The 19,057-nt window shown below is 35.3% G+C and overlaps 1 protein-coding gene across 2 annotated transcripts in view; it reads right to left on the bottom strand.

The window, feature by feature from the left end:
• The window catches only part of CAMKMT (calmodulin-lysine N-methyltransferase), a 415,676-nt gene that overhangs the window by 371,892 nt on the left and 24,727 nt on the right, over positions 1-19,057 (bottom strand). For both annotated transcript variants that reach the window (XM_012450588.3, XM_064364047.1), the window contains exon 3: positions 15,751-15,815. In XM_012450588.3, the coding sequence (XP_012306011.2) occupies positions 15,751-15,815 (65 nt within the window). The remainder of the gene's footprint in view (positions 1-15,750; positions 15,816-19,057) is intronic.

The following is a 19,057-nucleotide window of genomic DNA, read 5'->3' as shown; positions in this document are numbered from 1 at the left end:
GTGTTCCTGGAGGGAAAAAAAGCCATGTAATGAAATTTTAAATGCATTGTAAACTATTTTGCATGGTGAATATTTTAAATGCATTGTAAATTATTTTATATAGTGAATATTTATAATCATATCCTGGTTTATTTAAAGTGTGGTTTCCTTTTTTAAATAGTAAGTTAGCTGAGCGTGGTAGCTCACACCTGTAATTCTAGCACTTTGGGAGGCTGAGGTGGGCGGATCACCTGAGGTTGGGAGTTCAAGACCAGCTTGTCCAACATGGAAAAACCACATCTCCACTAAAAATACAAAAAAATAGCCAGGTGTGGTGGCACATGCCTGTAATCCCAGCTACTTGGGAGGCTGAGGCAGGAGAATCACTTGAACCTGGGAGGCAGAGGTTGCGGTGAGCCGAGATCACACCACTGCACTCCAGCCTGGGCAACAAGAGCGAAACTCTGTCTCAAAAAAATAATAATAGTAAGTTCACTAATCTACAAAGCATATATTGAGTATTCATTATATGCCAGGAACTGTACAAACGAAGCATCACTCACTCCTGCCTTCTGGGAGCTTAAGGTCTAGAAAGTGATTTAGACAGTTATAACACAATGTGGTATGTTTTAATGTCATATTAAATTAAAAAGCCTACAAGTAAACATAGAAAAAAACCAATAAACTGTAGCTTAGGAGAGTCAGGAAAAGTTTTATGGGTGACAACTGAGTTGAATCTTGAAGCTGAAGAATTCAGCTTCAATGAGGGAAGAAAGAATTTCTAAAATTTATGCAAAGCCTTGGTGATTTATCTCAATATATGTAAATTGCAAATGCTGTTCTAGTGTAGATTTGACAAGAACCATAGGTAGTCTAATTAAATGAACTATTAAGAATTTTATTACCTTATTTTTAAGTATTTATAGCATTTATGTGAAATTAATGTACATGAGTACATGTGTATGTATGCATGTGTTAAAGATGGCAGCTAAAGATGTTAGAGTGAATCTACATATTAGTTTTCCCTGCTTCCTGATACCCCACCTAAAATAAAAGTACATTTAAAAACAAAATGAAGATTCATAAAGGCACAAAAGCAGCAAAAAGCTGAATCTTAAATCAGAAATGGTGAGAAGCTAAGAAGCAACCAGACTTATATCTCTGTAAGTGGGGATAAAGGATGGACTAAACACAGAAGAATTTGTAGAAAATCTACTTACAAAACAATTAGATCTTGATATCTCATCTCTTATTCCAAAGATCTGTGCAACTACCCCGGCTCTATCCTGTCAGATGTCTTCTGGTCTAGTCTCTCCAGACTGAAGGGCATTTGTGCAGCACAAGGAGGGTGGTGGTAGGGAAGGTAAAATACTTTTTTAATTGGAGGTTTAGTAACTGAATGAGGGGTTGAGTAACTAGGACTCTTCTTCCTATTCATCCTCCAAAATGCTAGCTGCTAAGGTATACATACATACTTCCCAAAGCAGCAAACTCAAAAGCATTTTTTCTCTGATAAACCAGCCAGCTCAAGGGAAACACCAATTGGACATCCAGGGTTCCCCATGAAACAGCCCAGCCAGATCATCCCACAGAGAAAACTGTAATATCAGTGTCCCTTCCAATCTGTTTTGTAGTACACAACTCTTAAGGATCACCAGAAATGTAATGAAAGCCTCTACTGTAAAAGACAGAGAACAAAGAAACAGAAAAAGCTATTTAAAGGAAAGAAAGACTATAAAAACAAAAAGAAAAAAAAAAAACTTTCAGTAGTATCTATAAAAAAAAGAAAGGCAATTAAGAAATATGAAAAGAATGCTATGGGGGAAAAATCTAAGAAAAGAGAAAAAGAACTTTTGGACATTAAAAAGCATAAAAATAAAAATAAAAAACAACAGAAAGTTTAAAAGACAGTAAGGAAAAATTAAAAAAAAAAATGCAAAACAAAAGATGTAAAGATAATTGGAGAACTATCCAGGATGTACAACATTCAAAAAATGGAAGTTTCTGAAAGAAACGGAGAAAACAGAGGGGAGAAAGTCATTAAAAAAGTAATTCAAAAAAATTTTCAAGACTGATAAATATGACTTTCTAAATTGAAAGTGCCCAAGAAATGTCCAACATAATGTTTGAAAATAAAGCCACACCAGGATATTTTAACATAAAATATTGGAATAATGGAAGTAATAGAAGATTCAATCAACAGAGAATTAATAGGTTTCATAAAAAGATAACAAGTTAGAATAGCATTGGATACTCAAATGCAACACTAGAAGTCACCACACATTACTGTAAAACCTTGAAGGAGATATTGTTTTAAATTCTATCATTTTATATCCAACCACAAGATCTCAAAAAATTACTTCCCCTTACTTTCTCAGGAAGCTAATGGAGTTTATAATCCTCCAAAACAACAGAGTAAACAAAAAGGAAGACATGGGATTTAGAATGAGATTCAAAACAAAATGAAATGAAATGAATCCTCAAGATGATAGTGAAGGAAGATGTCAAGATGTTTGATGCAGGTGTACAGGTCAATCTGAAAGAGGTCAGGCAGCTTCAGAAAGACTCCAAGAACAAGAAATTGATCTACATATAGATAATTTTAACTGAAAACACATTAAACCTTAAAAATGTACAAATAAAATCATGTCCTGAGACAATATATTCATGCCATTAAATTCATATTTAATGTAGTCAAGCCATTTTCTCGCCAAAATTCTAAAAATTGTTAGCAGAGTAAATTCTTCGTTGGTGAAGCAATGTAGCTATTTTAATTTTTTTTTTTTTTTTTTTTTTTGAGATGGAGTCTCTCTGTGTCTCCCAGGCTGGAGTGCAGTGACACAACCACAGCTAATTGCAATCTCTACCTCCTGGGTTCAAGAGATTCTCCTGCCTCAGCCTCCTGAGTAGCTAGGACTACAGGCACCCTCTACCATGCCTGGCTAATTTTTATATTTTTAGTAAAGATGGAGTTTCACCATGTTGGCCAGGCTGGTCCTGAACTCCTGACATCAGGTTATCCACCGGCCTCAGCCTCCCAAAGTACTGGTATTATAGTGAGCCACCCACAAACATTATTTTTAAAACATGTTTGCTGGTGAGATTTAAGATATAGTTCACAGAAATCATCCAAGTACCTGGATGCATCAGATACTGAGATATTTATCAAAATTTAACATGCAGTAGTTTCTTCAACATGTGTAGAAAGAATGTTTTATTTCTTTGTTGTTCAAAGTTGATAGATCATTTGAGAATTGAAAATGCAGAACAGCACATAATAGGAACTTAATAAACACTTGATGAGATTACTCTTTCTTTTCCAATCTATAAATGAACAAGAACCAAATGAAGATCAGGTTAACTATGTATTTTATATACACACTTATATATGGACACTTATAAGTATACATGAACACACACACACACACACACACACACATATATATACTGACAAATATTCAAAAATTTTCCAGTAGTTCATTAATTTTCAATTTCAATTTTTAAATGCATTTCACAATTTTAACTCAAATGAGTATGTTTCAAAAATATGCTTTCCCAAAGATACTAGCTGTTGAAAATATTTAAAATAGTCTTGGCTTATTTTTTATTAAATAAAATAATATAAATATTTGTTATTAGCTGTTGCCATTCATGGATGATATAGGAAAAAAATATTTTCCAAAAATTAACGATTAACCTGTTGAATATTTTAAAAAGGCTTATCACCAAAAGAATTTATAAGTATTTCATTTAAATAGCTTTGATAAACAAAATGACTAACGAGAATTGGCTCATCTTAAGTAGATAACTAAATATACAAAGTTTAATACCTTAAATGCTTCCAAATATACAATATGCATCAGGAATTGCAAATCTGAATGTCTATGGGTAAAGTGGTGAGTGCCAAGGCAATATAAAGACCCAGCTCATTCCAGATCATCATTGCATGTAAGCTCAGACTCAGGCCACTAGATCATTTTTTTTCTCTAAAAGGAACTGAAAATCTATGTTTTTATGTGAATATTTCTGATTTTTAAATCCTGGTTGTAATTAAAAAAAAAATACTGCAATACCTAAATAAAACATGTGTTCTGAACTCAGATTCTATTAGTTTATAGGGCTTGTGGTATATGTCCTCTAAAATTGAAGCTTAGATTTACTTCTCTGTTATATAGAATAATATTAATATATCAAATATAAATACACTTGTGTAGAATGAACAGATTTGTTTGGGTATGACTTGGGATTCAAATGAATCAATGCATACTTTCTGATTACCACTGGGGTCAGGCTTTATGAACAGTACTATGCTGGTATAAAGAGGTATAAAGGAATATAAATAATTAAGCTTCTAATCTTTCTCTTTCCTTGTCTTCTAAACATACATATATAATTTATCATTCAAATCAGGTCATTTTTGGGAGTGAAAGTAGCCACTGTTAATAATTATGCTAAGAACAACTGTGACCATGCCAGGCAAACAAGGCTGTACAGTCAACCTAACTAAAAGAACCTGGTCTGTTTCTGTCTCTTCTCCCTCCATTCTGCCTACCCCAGGCTCACTGCCTGCAAGAAAAATCCTGCCTTGACAGCCTTATTCCTCAGTTCTGTCACCGCAAAATCAGAAGGAAAGGGGGTAAAATGAAAGACAAGAGTTTTCTTATGATGGATACAAGAGTTAGAATTGTTTTCTTAGTTTTTTTTTTTCTTGATTGTTTTGTATTTAGGTATAGAACCAGCAACAATGTGAGATGGTAGTAGATGAGGGAGGGAAAAAGGGAAATGGTAACAAATCTATGGGAAATAAGAGAAATGTCAAAGAGAGCAATAAGAATCAATGCCCCCTCCCCCAACAAATTTCTTGTTATACTAATTTCTCTTAAAGAAATCCAGAGGATAGGCACAGGCAGAGGAGAACTTGTGGTTTTCATCCAATACATATCATTTCTTATTTGTATCTAATATCAGTCCAATCAATCCCCACTAAATTCTGATTAGGTCGCCAAATATTAAAATAAAAACGAAGTCCAGGATTAACTAAAATATTTGTCTGTGTTTGACTATCACACAATTAAAAACAATACTTTTTTGTGGAAAGTCAATCAGAAATTAAATGATGCTAGTTGTCGGGGACTCCTGGAAAATGGCAATAACACATAAGTCTGATCTTCAATACCCTGGAAGGGCAAAGGTTTAAGACAAACTACGAATTTACCATCTGCAGCAAAGATTCCACCTGACCCAGCATACTAGGACAAGCAGATAGTGAGAATGTGGTGTATCTATAATTACATAAAAATGCACCTTTCAGTCTCATACACACAGAATGACTGGAAACTTTTCCTTATTCCTTCCCACAGACTGTCCCCACCTCCCAAAATATAATGAAAATATTCAGACTTAGGGCTGAGAGTAGAAAGTAAAAGTTCTGAGAGGAGGATTTTTTTTTTAACATGAGTTATTTACACACAAACACTAAGTTCATTCAATCATCAAATATTTTGTTCTTATCAAGCATTGTCAAGAGTAGTGCAATATAGGCCGGGCGCGGTGGCTCAAGCCTGTAATCCCAGCACTTTGGGAGGCCGAGGCGGGTGGATCACGAGGTCAAGAGATCGAGGCCATCCTGGTCAACATGGTGAAACCCTGTCTCTACTAACACAAAAAATTAGCTGGGCATGGTGGCGCGTGCCTGTAATCCCAGCTACTCAGGAGGCTGAGGCAGGAGAATTGCCTGAACCCAGGAGGCGGAGATTGCGGTGAGCCGAGATCACGCCATTGCACTCCAGCCTGGGTAACAAGAGCGAAACTCCGTCTCAAAAAAAAAAAAAAAAAAAGAGTAGTGCAATATATACAGCTCATATAAATGTCCAAAATACAACAATTCTCTGTGGAAAGGCTATCCACAATCCAAACAACTTTATTAAAATCAAGAATATCCTTTTAGATAAGCTCTTTGTGTGAATTATGTTTATGTACGCACTTTTAAAATATATAGCCATAAGCTTGAGAAGTACCTTAGAGAAGGGACTATGTTAAAACGTAACTTGTTATTTTGATGTTACAAAAATCAGCACTTCAAAAAAAAGGAAGAAAAAGAAAGAAACTAACTAACTGAGGTAAAACAAAACCCACATTTGGTTTAAGACTATTAAAAGAAAATGCATTCTTTGTCCCCTATCCTCGCTCTCCAAATCCCCACTCCATTAGATTGTCAACTACCTTGCAGAAACCCTGGAGAGCCCATTTTTCCTTGACCTTTAATCAGTCTCCTCTGAGACACAATCTGCTGCACAGAATTCCATTTGCCAAAGTTATTTTCTAGCCCTTCAAGTTACCACTTTTAGTTTCAATTCTCATCACAAACTTTTAAAATTCATTTCCCGCCATTTGGGAGAAATGTAGCCTTTAAGAAACAAAGTAGAATAGTTACAAATTCCTGTGCCATCACCTATTAAATCTTTAAGCAAATTACCTTGTTCTGGATATCAGTTTCCTCATGCCTTGTAAAGTCGCTAAGATTATTAAACGGGACAGTACTTACAAAGTTCCTGACAAATACTGTAAAGGATGCAAAAGCAATGGTAGATATTTAAAAGACAGTCAAAGGAAAACTACTCAGTATTTGCTCAGGGTGTTAAAAAAAAAAAAAAAGACTTTCTTGGCATATCTTATGCTAAAAGTTGGAAGTACCTAAATTAAAAACATTCCTTTAGATTTTTAAAGGAGGGAGAAACTAGCAGGTTTATGACAAAGACATGAGCTACTTTTTGATATTATTGCACTGATTAAGGCATATGAATCTACAAAGGATTATAGGGTTTATTTCAGTCAGTTCCCACCATAGTACCAAGTTCTATTATCAATGAACCATTCCAACTCTGTGGTTTCTTATTTCAAATAGAAACGTTTAAAATACATTAAGAAGAGACAACTTGTTCCTTCTTTGGTAAATTAGGGGCATGCTCACCCAATTTTGAGCCAAAAGAAAAAACTGTCCTGACAACCGTGGAGCTAAGAAGTCAGACAGTTGGAGACATGTGACTAGAGAAACTACCTTCTAGCAACCAAAGCCAACCTCCAGAAATTCTGTCTAACACAGACTAAGAATCAAAGACTACACGTACATTATGATGCTAACGAGGGCTAAGAATCCAGTGCCCATGCTGCATACCACCAGTGCTCCAGTGGCTTTCAGGTCCCCTATCATCTCAGGGCTGCTGATCATTACCCGTATGTTCTAACCACATAATGCGTTCATCATCTTACATATTTATTTTCTAACACAACTTACAATTTTCCATGCCCAAAGCTCAATATTCTGCCACTGACTGACTTTTACCTCTTTGTTCTTCCCCAACCTAACACAGGGCTAAAATGATTTGATCTCTGATTCCTTATCTCATGGGTGTAATGGGAGACTAATACATTAACATCTAACATGCTGTGAGCTCCAAGAAAAGTATTATTTCAAAACAAAATATTGTATACTTTTTCTGTTTTTTTTGAGATGGAGTCTCACTCTGTTGCCAGGCCGGAGTGCAGAGGCGCAATCTTGGCTCACTGCAACCTTGGCCTCCCAGGTTCAAGAGATTCTCCTGGCTCAGCCTCCCAAGTAGCTGGGACTACAGGTGCACGCGACCACACCCAGTTAATTTTTGTATTTTTAGTAGGGACGGGGTTTCACCACGTTGGCCAGGATGGTCTCGATCTCCTGACCTCGTGATCCACCTGCCTCAGCCTCCCAAAGTGCTGGGATTACAGGCGTGAGCCACTGTGCCCGGCCAATATTGTATACTTTTTCACTGGTAAAATGGATTGCTCCTTTTTTTTCATAATGCTGTCCTAAGCAATTTGAGATTTTATCATAGCTTTCAGTTAAATAACAATAATAATAACAATACTCAGTTTGGAAGTTAAAGAGTAGGTTTTCAAATGAAAATAGCATTATTTTTTCCAGTTATAAAAGGAATACTTGTCAATTGGGCATGATGACACGCACCTGTAGTCCCAACTACTTGGGAGGCTGAAGCAGGAAGATCACTTGAACCTAGAAGTTTGAGTCCAGCCTGGGCCACATAGCGAGACCTCCCTCTCTAAAATGTATACATACATACATGTGTACATACATAAAAGTAATACATGACATAAAAATTTAAAGAATATAGAAAAGTATAAAGAAGAAAGAAAAATCACCCATAACTCCAATACCCCAACAAAATAATGAGCACTGAGACACAGTTCTCTGCATATATACACCTACACACATACTTAATAGGTGTAAATGTTTTGTAGAAAAAAGATCAGATTTTAGTCTGTATTTTTTAACCTAGTAGGTTTTGGAGATATTGAACACAGTAATATGTTGCACAGATTATCCATAATTAGTCAGTAACCTAAAAGTAAATATTTACATTTTTTTTCCAGTTATTCATTGTGCTGCAATGAATCCCTTTACATATAGCTTTGCATAATTTTTTTTTTTTAGATGGAGTATTGCTCTGTTGCCCAGGCTGGAGGGCAGTGGTGCTGGAGGGCAGTGGTGCTATCTTGTCTCACTGCAACCTCTGCCTCCTGGGTTCAAGTGATTCTCCCTGCCTCAGCCTCCCCAGTGGCTGGGATTACAGGTGCCCACCATCACACCCAGATAATTTTTGTAATTTTTAATAGACAGCGTTTTGCCATGGTTTTTTTAATTTTTATTTTTTTGAGACAGAGTCTCGCTCTGTTGCCCAGGCTGGAGTGCAATGGCATGATCTCAGCTCACTGCAACCTCCGCCTCCTGGGTTCAAGTGAGTCTCCTGCCTCAGCCTCCCCAGTAGCTAGAATTACAGATACCCGCAACCAAGCCCAGCTGATTTTTGCATTTTTAGCAGAGACTGGGTTTCACTATGTTGGCCAGACAGGTCTTGAACTCCTGGCCTCAAGTGATCCACCAGCCTTGGCTTCCCAAAGTGCTGGGATTACAGACGTGAGCCACTGCACCTGTCCTGGTTTCACTTTTTTTTTTTTTTTCCAGAAAGGGAATTATTAGTTGAAAGATATGAATATTTAAAATTATGAAAGCTACAATCAGACTGCCTCTGGAAAAGTAGAGTTTGTTTACCCCCACCAACAGTGTATGAGAATGCCCAGTTCCCTACAATTTATTTATTATTGCTTAACTCCTTTCATCTTTGCCAACCTGATAAAATTACATCTCACTTTAAAAATTCATTCCCTCAATTACTAGTAAAATAACTCTTCAATGTACTTGTAGAACACTGTTTTTTTGTGTGTGTGAAATACCTCTTCCTAATTTTTTGGCTATGTTTTTCTTTATCTTACAGGTTTTCATATTGTCTGTCTTCTTGTTATGGATTTGTGAGAGCTCTTTATAAAATAAAGAAAATACATTTTTATCTGAATATATGTCATAAATAATAATTGTCAGTGTGTCATTCAAACTTTTTTGATGCTGCTTTTTGAATAAAGGGTCTTTAAATCTTAATTTAGTCAATCTATTATTCTTTAAATTCATGGCGCTTGACTCACATTTAGAAGGATCTTCTTTATTTCAATATCTTAAAATTATTCATCTGAAATATCTAAGAGTGTTATAATTTTTAATTAAATATTTAATCCATATTAAATTTATTTTGGCATATAATATATAGGAGGGAATCACCTTTATTAGTTTCCTAAATTCCTAGGCAATGGTCCCAATACTATTTATTGAAGAATCCATCCTTTCTTTTCTTACTGAAATTGCATCTTCATCATATGATAAGTCACATATATTTAGGCCTTTGTGAACTCTTTATTCTAAAACATTGATTTATATGTGTATTTCTGAAAGCTTTACACTGTTTTCACATAACAAAATAATGTACAATATTAAAACAGAATGGCACACACCAAAAATATATTGTATCCTGTATCATTTTCCGATAACAAAGATACTGAAAAAATTCAAGAATGAGGCAGGTGATATTAATACTAAACATAAAAAATAAAAATATTACTTCAATTTACTTTGTACTTTCACATTATCTAATATTTTGTTCACCCCACCATGAAGTAGTTATTGTTTCTTATTCAATTTTACCTAAGGAGTTAAGACTTGTACAAAGACTTGCCTACAAGCACATAGCTAACAACCAGTAGAGCCAAAACCTAAACTTCAAATCCCATGTACCTTCCACGTCCACTCTAATTGAAAAACAGAGCAATGACCCCTAAAAGCCCAATTTTTTCATTTTTAAATGAAACTACTTTACTATGTATAAGTATATATGTATATAGACATACAATGCATATATGTATATATAGATATGTAATGCACATGTATACACATATACCACATAGATGCATTATATATCTGCATATGTATACACATATACTACATATATGTACTATATGTCTACATATACATATATACATATACATGCATTACATATGTGTTTATACATAGACATCTTTATTTGAATAAGATTAACACTTTTAAATCTAAGCTGACATTCTTGAAGCATTGATAATTTCACCAATATTCCAAACCCTAACTTTATAATAACAATGACACAGAAAAACTAAAAGTTTAGACCGTATTTCCAAGAAACTATTACCTTTGGTTTCCTAAATACAAGTAAAAAGTAAAAATACGTGATTTTTTTTTCCTCTAGAAAAACCAGAAAGATAAATATTTGATTTTCTTTTTTTTTAGAGAAAGGGTCTTGCTATATTGCTCATGCTTGCCTCAAATTCTTGGGCTCAAGCAATCATCCTGCCGTAGCCTTCTGAGTAAGCTGGGACTACAGGTTCATACCACCACACCTGGCTTTTATTTATTTTTTATTTTATTTCATTTTATTTTTTGAGATGGAGTTTCACTCTCATCACCGAGGCTGGAGTGCAATGGTGTGATCTTGGCTCACTGCAACCTCCACCTCCTTGGTCCTGGTTCAAGTACTTCTCCTAACTCAGCCTCCCAAGAAGCTGGGATTACAGGCACGAGCAACCATGCCCACCTAAATTTTTGTATCTTTTAGTAGAGATGGGGTTTCACCATGTTGGCCAGGCTGGTCTTGAACTCCTGACCTCGTGATCCGCCCACCTCAGCCTCCCAAAGTGCTGGGATTACAGGCATGAGCCATCACGCCCAGCCACCCGGCTTTTATTTTAATGAGTCTTTCTTTCAATAATATCTGATTACTACCCCAAAAGAGATCAGTTTTAGATACATCACAGACAGACAAACAGATCTTGCTATCAGACCACTAGGAAGCAAAGTCTATAGCTGTGTGCATTAAAAAATCCTGGTCAGGCCGGGCACAGAGGCTCACACCTGTAATCCCAGCACTTTGGGAAGCCAAAGTGGGTAAATCACCTGAGGTGAGAAGTTCGAGACTAGCCTGGCCAACATGGTGAAACTCTGTCTCTACTAAAAATACAAAAATTAGCTGGACATGGTGGTGGGCGCCTGTAATCTCAGCTACTTAGGAGGCTGAGGCAGAGGCAGGAGAACCACTTGAACCTGGGAGACAGAGGTTGCAGTGAGCCGAGATCACACCACTGCACTCCAGCCTGGGCGATGAGAGTGAAACTCCATGTCAAAAAAAGAAAAAAAAATCCTGGTCAGTCCTATAATTCACTGGGGGAAAAAAAATCACTACTGTCACATGTATAAGTATAGATGGCACAGGGTCTACAAATTCCTCCAGGAGATAATGAGATACCAACTGCCACAGGGTCCTGTCATAGAGCTCAACCAGGAAAGAAAAATTTTTCAAAGAATAGTAGAGGAATTTTACCAATATGTCCCCCAGATTTAAGCTACAACATTTGCCAGGAATCCTGCTCCACAATCATATTATTGCAATGATATAACTATTGACCACCTATCCTTTAAAGGATTATACATTATATTGTACATAGTTTAAATCATATGAAGAACTAACGCATCTGCCGATACTACTAAACAAAGGATGATGTGCTAAAAATGTACAAATGAATCTATTACAGACCCAAGCATGAGATGAGATGTTATAAACAGCAGTTATATTAGATACTATGATATCCGAATTTGGATCAAGTAAGCACTGAGGAGAATTATATTTTAAAAAATTCCTTGCAGTAGTAGAAAGAAATGACTTTGGAGAAAAAGAAAATGATTTTCGAAGAGACAGCATGATGCAGCTTCTTTGACTAGAGGTTAGAGGACCAGCTAGAAAGGAGCCCCTGCCCAAAGAAAAAGCAGAAGCAAGAAATCTACTACAATGCTTATAGAGCAGTCCCTTGTTACCCAAGGTATCTGAGGGACATATCAAAAGAAACACAGAAGCAGCCAGTACCTCATTTGAGGTGAAGGATGTCATCCTATACTTTTCCCTAGGTAGCTTTCGAGCATCTCTTTCCAGGCACAATGAGTCAATAGTAGACACAACCTCCTGACCAAGAAGTTTTGATATCTCAGAAGAAAGTAGGTTCTCAAGCAGTAGAAGCCAAAGAATGAAAAATACATACCTACTCCTAGTTAAAGGTAAGCACTTTCAAAATGGTTTGTTTTCCACCATAGTAAATATAAATATATAAAAAGAAGGTTGGGATCATATATCACACAGCAATAAATCAATACTCAGAAGTGATTTTGTATGAGATTTCTCTTAATTTCTTCCTACAACATTCGAAGAAATTCTAGAAATGAAAAGTTATCTCAAAAATATAAAACACCTTGCAGTTCATACACTTAAAATCACAAAACTTCTAAACAAGAAAAGTAAATACAAAAAAATTCTCTTTTCTTATAGGAAATAAGCTATGTAGAGGTTTCATTTATTATTCAAAATTAAAGAGATTTTTCGGTGTCTTTTCCATTAGAGCATAAACCAATTGAGAAGGTAAGACTGCTCCTTTCATCTTTGAAAATTTACAATGAATATAATCATTCCCTGATTTTTCAAAATTAACTTAAAACTGAAATTAATGGTTCTCCTAAACCACAACCACATCGTGTTTACTGTATCTATACATAACCAGGTTTTTGTGACTAGAAAATGTTTTAATCAAGCTATTTTTTTTCTATTACTAGGAAGCATTATTAACCTAGAAACAAATTCCTAAAATAAATAGATAATTCCATCTATTGGTTCTCTCATCTATTAGAAATTTTTTTCCTCATTCTAATTATCTTTAATGTACTATCATGATGGTGATTTACAAACTGGTACTCTTATATGGAACTTTCACTCTCTATCAAAAGTACTTCTTTATTTAAAGCCAGAAGTAGAAACATTAAACTGATATTTTAAAAAATTGAACTAAAAACTCAGCGGGAAAAATCTATTTTTTTGTATTTTTGAATTACAGAACATATAAAATATATTATAAATAAATCAAATAAAAATGTTTAGACACATATTTATATGTGTACATGGTAAAAGCTTAGGGTTATTATCTGAGCTATTTATCCTAATTATATTGGGCTGACACAGAATTATGATTGTGGCGCCCTCTGCTGGGTTTTCTAGTAACAAACTCAGTATTACTATTGGCATAATAAAATCAAATTTTTGAGGCATCAAGTGAAAAATCTTTTTCAGTTTATGGTCACTTTACGTCCAAGATTGTATAAAATTTATAATCAAGATTTACTTTATTGGAACAGGACTTTACCAATTTATCATTACGTGAAACATCAATATAGATTTTTCTTTTAAAATAAAAAGACTAAACATAAAATATAAACAAAACAACATATTTTAGTAGGTCTTATTTTTGTCACCATTTCTATCACATAGCAATATATTCAGGTTTTTAAGACCATATTTATGATGAGACATTACAGCTATTTTGCTAATTTTATCTAATTTTTCTGCATTGTAAGTTCAATTAAAATAGTATATTTTAAGACAGAATAATCCTAAGAATATTATCTTCTTTATTAGAAAAAAAAAAACAAGAGAACTTTTATAGGTACTCATTGCTAGTAATAATTAATAGATAGCTTCCATTTATTGAATCAACACTGAGTCATGCAGTATGTTACATACTTTCTATATAATATAGCCAGTCCTAAGAGAGGAAAACAGTTGAGGTTCATAGAGGTGATACAAATTGCTCAAGATGAATTTTAGAGCCAGGAGTCAAATGTAAGTGGGTATCATTCCAAAGTTCTAAACCTTTCTACCAAACAACAGAAAACAGTGAAAAAACAGCCTGAATATGTGATCTTTCCGCTTGATAATGCACAACAATGTGGGGTATGGAACAACTTGATTAAAAAAAAAAAATCAGAGGACAAGACAGTTATTCATGCCTAAAATAATAATCGATGCTTTTAGGAAATTATTTTTATTTTACATAATGCTGCCAGCTAGTGGCCCTATTTCATACTGAGTCAACTGGGAATAATACTTGACTGTTACAATACTGAATCAAAAATTCTGCATTTAACATTCTAGAATCATTTTCTGAAATTACATATGTGTAAGCCTGACTTAATGGCATTTAACATTATCCCAGAACTAAAGGAGTATGTAACCTCAACCATTATTGGTATTCCTTGCCTAGTCCTTCCCCAGATCTAATAAAAATATGAGATATGCCTTTGTGGGAAAGAATTCAATGCCAACATGGAGAAACTAAAAGGTATTCTGGTTCAAGCTGGTGTTTGGAAATTTTTAAAAAAAGAAGGAAAGAAACTAAAAGGCACATCTGTCACTATCTATGAAAAAGAAACCTACATTATTTTAGGCATTTAGGATAATTTAAGGACATTTAAAGATTCCTTAGTGACAAAATACACAAATATTTTTCTATAAAATCAAAAGCTTATAATGTGGACAGAATAACAGAAGTGTTGTCTGAGTATTACCGAACATAATTCTATACAAATCTATGCATTTGATAAAGCTGCATTGTTAAGCAAAAGATATTACCTAAATTCAGACAATAGTTAACCGTTCTGAAATTTTCTTTGAGAAAAAGAGTATGAGTACTATTTTTACATTTAAAATGGTCATATTTCATTGACAATTCACTATCTTAAAAAAGAGGAATGTCCCATACAAAAAACATAAAAAGTGCACAGCTCCTACGATGGTATGCTGTTTAACTCAGTGACATAAAGGTATTCTTGGCTGATTTCATTCATCACATGAAATTAATTACAAGAATTATAAGAAATATTGAAGTGATTTTCTCAGTGGACAAATCTATCGCCACTTAATCAGAGGCTTAGATTGAAAGGCAATATATTCTATAATATTGTAATACTGCATCAAACAAAAACACTAGTGTTAATATATATTAGCATCAAGAAAAATATGTTCTGGGTTTACTCTATAGTGAAAGTAAAGAAGCAGGGAATGGTCAAAAAAAAAAAAAAAAAAAAGCACCCAAAACAAAGCAAAGAAAGAGGAAAGAAACAGCCCCACTATTGAAGTAACTGAGGTCAAAATGGAAACAAAAATACAAGGGACAGTATTGCAGTGTCCAGTGTTCTTTCTGACCTACATTCTCCCTCTTTCTTTCTCCCTCTCTCCCTCCCTCTCTCTCTCTCTCTCTCACACACACACACACACACACCCCTCCAAAGTATAAAAACTGTGGTATTGCATTTAGTAGGTGCACCTTATAAAAGGCTTATTTTGCAGCTAAAGACAGTAAGTTTCTTATATACATATATATGCATACGTTTAGTGTATAATAAATGCTAGTGAGAAGAAAACATCAATTATAAATTCACTTTGTAAAACACTAAATATATTTCTATAGAGTGAATGTATAACTTACAAACATTTCCTGTGTTGTCAAAGCTGGTAAGAACATCTTCAACATTCAAGGATCCACTATTATGCCTAGAAAGGATTAAAGCATTTGCTTTAATGATTCTGAAATGTTAACATTTTTAGTTTTTAAAAAAGCTGAGACTGAGACTGTATATTATGATACACGTTTCCAATAGCAATAAATTCTTCCATGCTATATTTTAAGAATATTTTCTGCCCACTAGAGGGAGAAAGAAAAGAAGTAACAGTATGGTCCTCAGAATATTTAACACAATGACTTTTTAAATAATTAATCTACATCTTAAAAACAAATAATATTTACTTGTTATATTTTCATTATATAAAGGGAAGTTCTTAACCTTTCTAAAGCCAAAAAACTCATAGAGTATACTTAGAGAATCTTCAAGTTGAAAAATAATCACCTTCTAGAACCACACTCAACAATCCATAAATCTACTCTATAATAGCAAAAAAAAATTCAGAACTTCAGTTACAAAGAACTAACCAATCTTCAGGTCTGCATATTCCATGTCCAGGCAGTCATGAATGTCAGTGAGCAAAGTTTTTGTATCTTTTACCCACTAATCTTAATTCTAACCCCTTTAATTCTAATCCCTCTTCACTTAACAACTCTTTTAAATATTTGACTTGACACTGATATTTTATTAATACCTATGAAAAATACTATTTGTTATATACAAATAGACCCAATTGTGCAATAGTCATAGAGTTTGAGTTTCTCGGGGTAAAAAAAAAAAAAATTAGTACTAATCTATCTACAATCCTCTACATTCTCTCCCATATAATTTACAGCTGAAGCTCTTCAGAATGTTATAAAAGTTTATAATAACCATTGATAATTTCTAAAAATTTACTTCATCAACATTCACTTTGTCATTTAAAACTTGTCATAAATGATATGTTATGGACTGAAGTGTGCCTCCCACTTCCCCCAAATTCTTACGCTGAAGCCCTAGCTCTCTACCTCAAAAGGTGACTATATTTAGAGATAGGGCTTTTAAAGGTAATTTAGTTAAAATAAGGTCATTCAGTTGGGCCTTAATGTAATGTGACCGGTTTCCTTATAAGAAGAGGAGGTATTGGGAATCTCACTCCCATTCCCCACAGCAGCCACAGCAAGGCCCATCCAAGGAGAGTCTGAGCTCAGACACAACTAGCCCTGCCCCCACCTGATGGTCCTACCCACCCTGGTAGCTGAAGACAAAAGACATATACTCTTGGGAGGTCTAGGGCCCCACTCACCATCAGTCTCTCTCCATATTACTACAGTTGATGCTCTCTGGAAAGCACCACCTCCCAGCAGGAGGCCAACGGGCACAAAAAAAGAGCATTAAACCACCAAAGCTAAGAACCCTCATGGAGTCCAATGTACCCCCCTGCCCCGCCACCCCACCAGAACAGGTGCTGGTATCCACAGCTGAGAGACTCATAGACGGTTCACATCACTGGACTCCGTGCAGACAACCCCCAGTAGCCAGGAGCCAGGCAGACTCACTGTGTGGCTAGACCCAGAGGAGAGATGACAATCACAGCAGTTCCACTCCTAGGAAACCACATCCATAGGAAAAGTGGGAGAGTACTACATCAAGGGAACACCCAGTGGGACAAAAGAATCTGAACAACAGACTTCAGCCCTAGACCTTCCCTCTGACAGAGCCTATCCAAATGAGAAGGAACCAGAAAACCAACCCTGGTAATACGACTGAACAAGGCTCTTTAACACCACCCAAAAATCATACTAGTTCACCAGTAATTGATCCAAAGCAAGAAGAAGTCCCTGATTTGCCTGAAAAAGAATTCAGGAGGTTAGTTACTAAGCTAATGAGGAAGGCACCAGAGAAAGGCAAAGCCCAATTGCAAGGAAAAAAAAAAAATTACAAGAAGTGATGGGAGAAATATTCAAGGAAATAGATAGTTTAAAGAAAAAACAATCAAAACGTCAGGAAACTTTGCACACACTTTTAGAAATGTGAAATGCTCTGGAAAGTCTCAGCAATAGAATTGAACAAGTATAAGAAAGAAATTCCAAGCTCAAAAACAAGATCTTCAAAGTAAACCAATCCAATAAAGACAAAGAGAAAAAGAATAAGAAAATATGAACAAAGCCTCCAAGAAGTCTGAGATTATGTTAAAAGACCAAACCGAAGACTAATCAGTGTTCCTGAGGAAGAAGATAATTATAAAAGCATAGAAAACATATTTGGGGAAATAATCAAGGAAAAGTTCCCGGCCTTGCTGTAGACCTAGACATCCAAATACAAGAGGTTGGCCTCCGAAGGCCAAGGGAACATACCTCCCCCTCCCCCAACCAACTGAGAAGCTGCTGGCTTCCCAGCAAGCCCGTCCCAGGTGCTCCTGCCTTTCCCACAGAGAGAAGTCTGCTTTTTTGTACTGTCCCCATTCATTAAACAGTCTCCCCCAGCCAAAAATAAAAATAAAAAAGAAAAAAAAGAAAGAAAAAGAAAAACCTATTAGATCAACAACAGATTTCTCAGCAGAAACCCTACAAACCAGAGGGATTGGGGCCCTATCTTCAGTCTCCTCAAACAAAACAATTATCAGCCAAGAATTTTGTATCCAGTGAAACTAGGCATCCTATATGTAGACATCATATATGAAGGAAATTACAGTATTTTTCAGACAATTGAATGCTGAGAGAACTCGCCATTACCAAGTCACCCACCACTATAAGAACTGCTAAAAAGACCTCTAAATCTTGAAACAAATCCCGGGAACACATCAAAATAGAACCTCTTTAAAGCATAAATCACACACAGGACCTATAAAACAACAATACAAGTTAAAAAGCAAAAACAAAAAACAATGAAGTACTCAGGCAACACAGAGTAATGAATGCAAGGGTACCTCACCTTTCAATACTAACACTGAATGTAAATGGCCTAAATGCACCACTTAAAAGACACAGAACTGCAGAACGGATAAGAACTGACTATCTGCTGCCTTCAGGAGACTCACCTAACACATAAAGACTCACATAGACTTAAAGGGGTGATAAAAGGCATTTCATACAAATGGACACCAAAGGCTAGCAGGGGTAGCTATTCTTATCAGACAAAACAAATCTTAAAGCAACAGCCATTAAAAGAGACAAAGAGGGACATTATATAATGGTAAAAGGCCTTGTCCAACAGGAAAATATCACAATCCTAAACATACATGCATCTAACAATGGAGGTCCCAAATTTATAAAACAATTACTAATACCTAAGAAATGAGATAGACAGCAACACAATAATAGTGGGGGACTTCAGTACTCCACTGACAGCACT

Source organism: Aotus nancymaae, unplaced genomic scaffold (assembly GCF_030222135.1).
Source record: "Aotus nancymaae isolate 86718 unplaced genomic scaffold, 86718_ANA_hifiasm-v0.15.2.pri h1tg000057l, whole genome shotgun sequence".
In the NCBI taxonomy this organism is placed as follows: domain Eukaryota; kingdom Metazoa; phylum Chordata; class Mammalia; order Primates; family Aotidae; genus Aotus; species Aotus nancymaae.
The sequence above is the reverse complement of the archived record's forward strand: the minus strand, read 5'-3'. Positions and strand labels throughout refer to the sequence as shown.